At 37.3% G+C, this 5,900-nt stretch overlaps 1 protein-coding gene across 3 annotated transcripts; it reads right to left on the bottom strand.

Annotated features, from left to right (window-relative positions):
* On the bottom strand, positions 1-5,383 carry LOC110872073 (protein NLP7). Of its 3 annotated transcripts, none has more exons than XM_022120840.2 (5): positions 5,287-5,383; positions 3,374-3,554; positions 2,175-2,683; positions 1,266-1,313; positions 1-1,183 (listed from the first exon to the last, which is right to left on the bottom strand). In XM_022120840.2, the coding sequence occupies exons 2-5, from the start codon at positions 3,528-3,530 to the stop codon at positions 161-163; spliced, it is 1,737 nt and encodes a 578-aa protein (XP_021976532.1). In that variant the 5' UTR covers positions 3,531-3,554; positions 5,287-5,383; the 3' UTR covers positions 1-160. The 3 variants fall into 3 exon arrangements, with proteins under 3 accessions (XP_021976532.1, XP_021976531.1, XP_035842557.1); XM_022120839.2 differs by lacking the exon at positions 5,287-5,383 and adding an exon at positions 4,993-5,261; XM_035986664.1 differs by lacking the exons at positions 1,266-1,313; positions 5,287-5,383 and adding an exon at positions 4,993-5,263.
* Between the last annotated feature and the right edge of the window lie 517 nt (positions 5,384-5,900).

Here is a 5,900-nt window from a genome sequence, read left to right as displayed (position 1 = left end):
TTTAAAAGACAAAAAAAAAATGATAAATTACAACACGCAGGAGTACTAGTTCCCAAATTTCAAATCCACATCGCAAGTAATGAGTATCACACAGCTTAATCTTACAGACATTAAACTTCAAATGTATCACAAGCAAACTAAGCAGTGAGTATCAGACAGGTTAATCCGACAGGCAGATTAACCTGATACTGTTGTTACTGCCTGCAGTAACCACAGCAGAGTGCAAATCCACATCGCAAGCAATGAGTATCAAATCGGCGTCTTCATCTATGTACTTCAGACTAATTTTTTTACCGGTTAACTTGAAGACTTGTGAGACTTCATTTGTCAGATATGAAAGTCCAAACGGAAAAGGAAGGTTAAAAATTTCCGTATCGTCATTATAACTTATCTTTGCTGTCACCATCCTGGTAACTGATTCTTTTTTACGTTTTTTGCTTTTTTCTCCGGCATCGGTACCGGTAAACCCTGTTTTGTCCATGCCCAAGTTGTTATGATTAGCCATCGATGACTCTGAATCTGAGGACATGAAATTGTCAGCCACAAAGTCCGAGGATATTTCTGTAACATCAGGTTCCATGTTTACAGAGACATCCGGAGGAAGTCCAACAACTTGTATACATGAGTTGTCACCCAGTTCAAATCCAGAACCTATCGCAAAGTTCTGCTTCAATGTTTGGACCAAGTTCGAGACCTGTCCGCTGTCTTTGATATCTGGCGGTAGAACGAACTCCAACACATAGCCATCATTGTCTTCAATGCTACACAAGTAGATTGCAAAGCAACTGGTCACCCGGTTCATGCGTGCATTGTGGACCAAAGGGTACTCTTCTTCACTGAGTTTGGTTACGTCTCCACAAAAACATGAGCCGTGGGTTAACAAAGCCTTGCCAACAAGGCCACATGAACTGTCCAGGTGTCGTTCTCTACAAGCTTCAAAGAACGGCCACATGCTCAAGTCTTGAACATGAAAAGGTAGAGCAGTTGTGGACATGCAGACTTTCCTGACACATCTAGTGTCAAAACTACTACAGCTCTTCTCTATATTTTTTTCATGAGACACAAAACTAGTGTGCGGGGACACAGCCCATGTCTGAGCAAGAGGTAAACTGTGAATTTCACACGCCATTTTTAGAATACCCCGGATTTTATCTAAATTATTTTGCCTGCTTTCGTTAAGAACCTGTATATAAAAGAGATCACTCACGTAAAAATTTCAAAGCAAAGAAGAATATTAGATTGTAAATTAGCAGGACCCAACTCACATATAAAGCAGGAAAATCAAATCTTTGTGGACTTATCAGATTCTGTGTCTGCAAGATGACAACAATTTGGAAATGAACTGTTAGAAGGGAAGCATAAACGATAATGCTACTCTTTTTAAATCCTAGTATGTTACCGAAAAAGATGACTGAGTTGAGACAGACGGACCATGCAAAACACTTAAGGTGGTGTTTGGTATGCAGGAATGAGAGACAGATAGAATGGAATGAACTATTGCGAGGGAATGAAAAAAATGTGTTAGGTTAGTCAAGGTAATGGAATCACCCATTACATGAGACATTCCATTCCCTCTAAAAACCTCAAATTCATTCCATCCACCCCCCCCCCTTTTTTTTTCATTCTATTCCCTCTCTCACCGTTCAATCACTACCACCACCATCCGCTGCCATCCACCGATGCCGACCACTGGCGCTATCTCCACCCCCCGTCACCACCGCCGACCCCCTCCACGCACTGCTGCCGCCAACCACCGCCGCACCAACCACCAACCACTGCCACCCATCGCTGCCGCTACCGCCGCAATCCACCGCCACCCACCGCCGATTTTATTGCTTCGTCTTTTCCTACCTACCAAACACAAAGTAACGATTCATTCCATTCCCACATGATTACCTCGTCCATTCCATTCCCCCATACCAATCTATTTACCATATACCAATCAGAATTGCCTAAGAAAAAGCAGATCTTTGCAACTTAATTATCTTTCAAAGAAAGATAATTAAGCCATTGACGTTCTAAGTGCAAAAAAAAAAATAATAAAATACAAAAGTAAACTAGAAAACACCCAAAAAAAACATTTCAGGTGTGTGTCAAAAGACATGACCACAAACAAACGCGGATGAGTTAAGAGTGATAGAGAATCATCAAACTTGAGGGGAAAAGAATGAAACCTTTAGTGCCATGTGGATTACTTGAACCTCATGAGCATAATTCATATACTTCGAAGACGTCAAGAGCTCAAGCACACCAACACATAACCGTGTATTCGAATCAAAAACTGGTAAAGCCAAATACCCATGGAGATTGCAACGAATCGCACACTCTTGTTGCGGAAACTGTTTTGAGGTGCAATGATTTAAATCAGAAGCCCACTCTGGCAATCCTCGTCTGAATGCTCGAACAGCAGGACTACTGTCCTCTTCTTCAAGATCCTTATCCACAACAAAAGATTTGTCCTCAGAATCCCGCCGATACAAAGAAAGCCCTACATCAGTTACCACCCCAATACCAAATGGTTGATATATAGTTTCAAGTAATTGGTGCTTCCCAACCGCATGAGGCGACCAAAACTGAACCAGAACATGTTGCTCTCGGAAAGTTAAGAGCCTTAGTGCAGCTTCTATCCTGTCCTGTAACTTCTGATGATTTGGGTCAATATTGTCAGCTCCCACTTCCGAGCCTATAGTTTAGACACAATCCAAGAAAGAAGTAAACCAGGATTAATAATTTCGTGAGAACCATGAGAACTCGGTTAAAAACCATTTAAATTGAAAAAAAAAAACACTTATTGTTGTTATTAAAATACATCAAAAAAGAACTTTTACATGTTCGAAAATTAAAAAAAGTTAAGCATGTGTAAGTTTACCAATTACACATGTGTAACTTTTTACCATAATTGTTAAGAATAAATTAGAGAGGGGAGATGAATTAATTGAAGAAAAATATTATTTTCTTGATGTTGTATTTTAATAATAATAATAATAATAATAACAACAATAATAATAATAGTATAAAAATTATTTTTAATTGGTTTTTTCACGAGTTCTCATGGTTCTCACAATATGTGTGTGCGTGTTGGTATATATATACAACTGCGACCACAAGATGTTTGTATGTGCATTTATGTGTATATGTATGTGTATGTACACAGGTCCAAATCTAGATCAGCAAAAAACAATTCATACTTCAATATGTAAGATAAATCCATACTAGGACCTAAATATTATACTTCAAAATTTATTCAATATCCTATACAAGTCCAAGCTGTCACAAAAATATATAAATAAATAGAAAAATGAACAGAAACTCTGATAAGCTTCTTCTACAGATAGAAAAATTAACAAGGAACTAAACAGAAAGATGTACTCACATGGGTTATTTATTCTGAACACCGAAAGGGATGTCATGTATCTTGAGTCATCTGAAAATGGGATTGTCGGCTGTCTCCGGGAAACTGTCCTCAAATTCTTATACGCATAATCGACTGGCTGGAACTTCCGCTTCAGGTCCAGAGAATTTGGATACATTTCAGCTTCTTGATTTCGAATACACTGCACAAGTAAGAGCCTGTTTGATCAAACGCGATAAATAGTACTGGATGAACAAGAAGCCTAAAGCTAACATACAGGTGTTCTAATTCATTTCATTTATACATAACAAGATTTGACAACTAACACCACTTTTAACTATTTCATTAATAGATACTTTGGGGAAAAAGTTCATACGTCTGAAAAATCCAAACACAAACGTAGTTAAATAGGCTTCTCTTATCTTATATTCTTGTTCATCTACCTTATATGTACTTTTGCTGATAACCTCATTTGTTGTATAACTTTCTTTCTAATTCTATCCATTCTGGACTTCTATAAGTTGGTAAATGTAGAATTTCACATTTGTACAGTTACAATTCAGATATGTATTTAATAATAAAATGGTAAATCAGTTTACAGAGTAATCCAATGAAAAAGACTAATTTCGGTTCTGATTCAAGAACATGTGAGACTCGTATATCCAGATAACCGACGAAAACCACATTTTGGTTCTATTAACAGTAAGCACCCTTTAATGATCACATGCCACATCAACAATTCGGTATTTTACCTTTTTTATCATCTATAAAAAAATAAATATAACAAAAGTACTAAAATAAGAAACCTCATAAAAAAAATACACGATGAATCATATATCATATATGATATGTCAACAACAAACCATCAATTAGAGTAATATGGACTAATAGACTAACCGGCTGTTTGGTAGCCTCTGAATGGTCATTAAGAGGTTACCTCTTAATGGAAACATTAAGAATTTTACCAATGAGAAGGTAGAAGAATGTGACATGTGATGATTTACCATTCAGAGGTTACCTCTTAACCATTCAGACTTGAGGTTACCTCTTATTCATTCAGAGGTTTAAACCATTAAGATGTAGCATCTGAATTATCATTAAGAGGCTATCAAACAGCCCCTTGGAATCCCCATGGTCTATGGGCTTTGCCACTTAAAAACAGCATATCAGATGTCCCTAGAAGAGGAAAAATTTAACACCGAAAAAAGGGACCCGTGAAAAAAAAAATCTGGGTCCGCCAGTGTGTTCAGTTACTTTTGAGAATCATTCAAGCAACTTTTCTTCAATCCAGCCCCTTGGAATCCCCATGGTCTATGGGCTTTGCCACTTAAAAACCTTAGAGGTTCTTGGATACCGAAGTCATAATAACAATGATCGAGCATACACACGTATCAACAATTATTATGAATTATGATTTCTCATTTTGGACTACAATGTAAAGCCAATTACCGAAAATAGCTTAACCTATCAAAAATTCAAAACCACATTTTGGTTCAATTAACAGTAAGTACCCCTAAATGATCAGATGCCATCTATCTGTATCATCTAAATCTAGAGAAATAAATATAACAATATTTAGACTAATAAACTGTTGACCAATTATTGCCTAATAAGTACATGTCTAAAAGAGGGGAACATACAAATACCAACTCCACATCATTCATAATTCCAAAAAAACGGCGTACACAAACGAATTTCACTTAGAAACACACAGATCTATTTGCTGATGAGTGTGCACTCAAAATTGTAATCGTGTGTTGATCATTGACAGTGTAAGAAGCACACAGAGAGTGAAATAAACGTAAAACGAATCGATTCGTGCATAGAATGAAAAAACAGAAAAACTTTATGATTCAAAAGGATCGAAAACAGGTGAGAGGAAACATAGATCAAAGGATAAGAGATGGTGTTGGTTGAAGAGATTGAAACCCTACCGGTCTGTGATGAAGAAGTAGCAAATGCGGGTGTCTTGATAAAAAGCGTCGACTTCGAAAGTTGTTTGGAACTAATAACTGGCGCCGGTTATTAGCTTTTTTTTTTTTTTTTTTTTTTGCAGTCAAATATGGTGGTGGCGTGGTGCTTATTGGCAAATTGGGGGGTACGTGTCACGTTTGCAATATGCGTGGGGTTTCTAAGCCTAACTTTAAGATAGATTCAAGACAAAAGACAAGACATGCCATGCCTTTTGAAAAGGACTATTTGTACTTTTTATTTTTTTGAAAGGCCAACTAATAACATTTCATTCATAAGAAAGGTAAGGTAAGGACTATTTGTATATTAACGAACTCATGATATAATAACTAATTTTGGAAACAGAGATCGGTCTAGAACGTCACTCATGACCCACCCCCCAACCCTCTTCATATGGAAATTAATAAAAGTATTTGATTTTTGGATAAAAACCAGATCGGAATCCATGACGTTGGATGGAAAGGGAACACCCGATGGCTGCTATGATTAAATATTTGTTTTCTTTTAACGAGGTGGCAGCGATGGTTGCGGACACTGTGATAACGATGGCGTGCATGTCGGTGAGGATGGCTGTGGG

Source organism: Helianthus annuus, chromosome 17 (genome assembly GCF_002127325.2).
Source record: "Helianthus annuus cultivar XRQ/B chromosome 17, HanXRQr2.0-SUNRISE, whole genome shotgun sequence".
NCBI lineage: Eukaryota > Viridiplantae > Streptophyta > Magnoliopsida > Asterales > Asteraceae > Helianthus > Helianthus annuus.
Note: the sequence above shows the minus strand (reverse complement) of the source record. Positions and strands in the feature narration are given on the sequence as shown.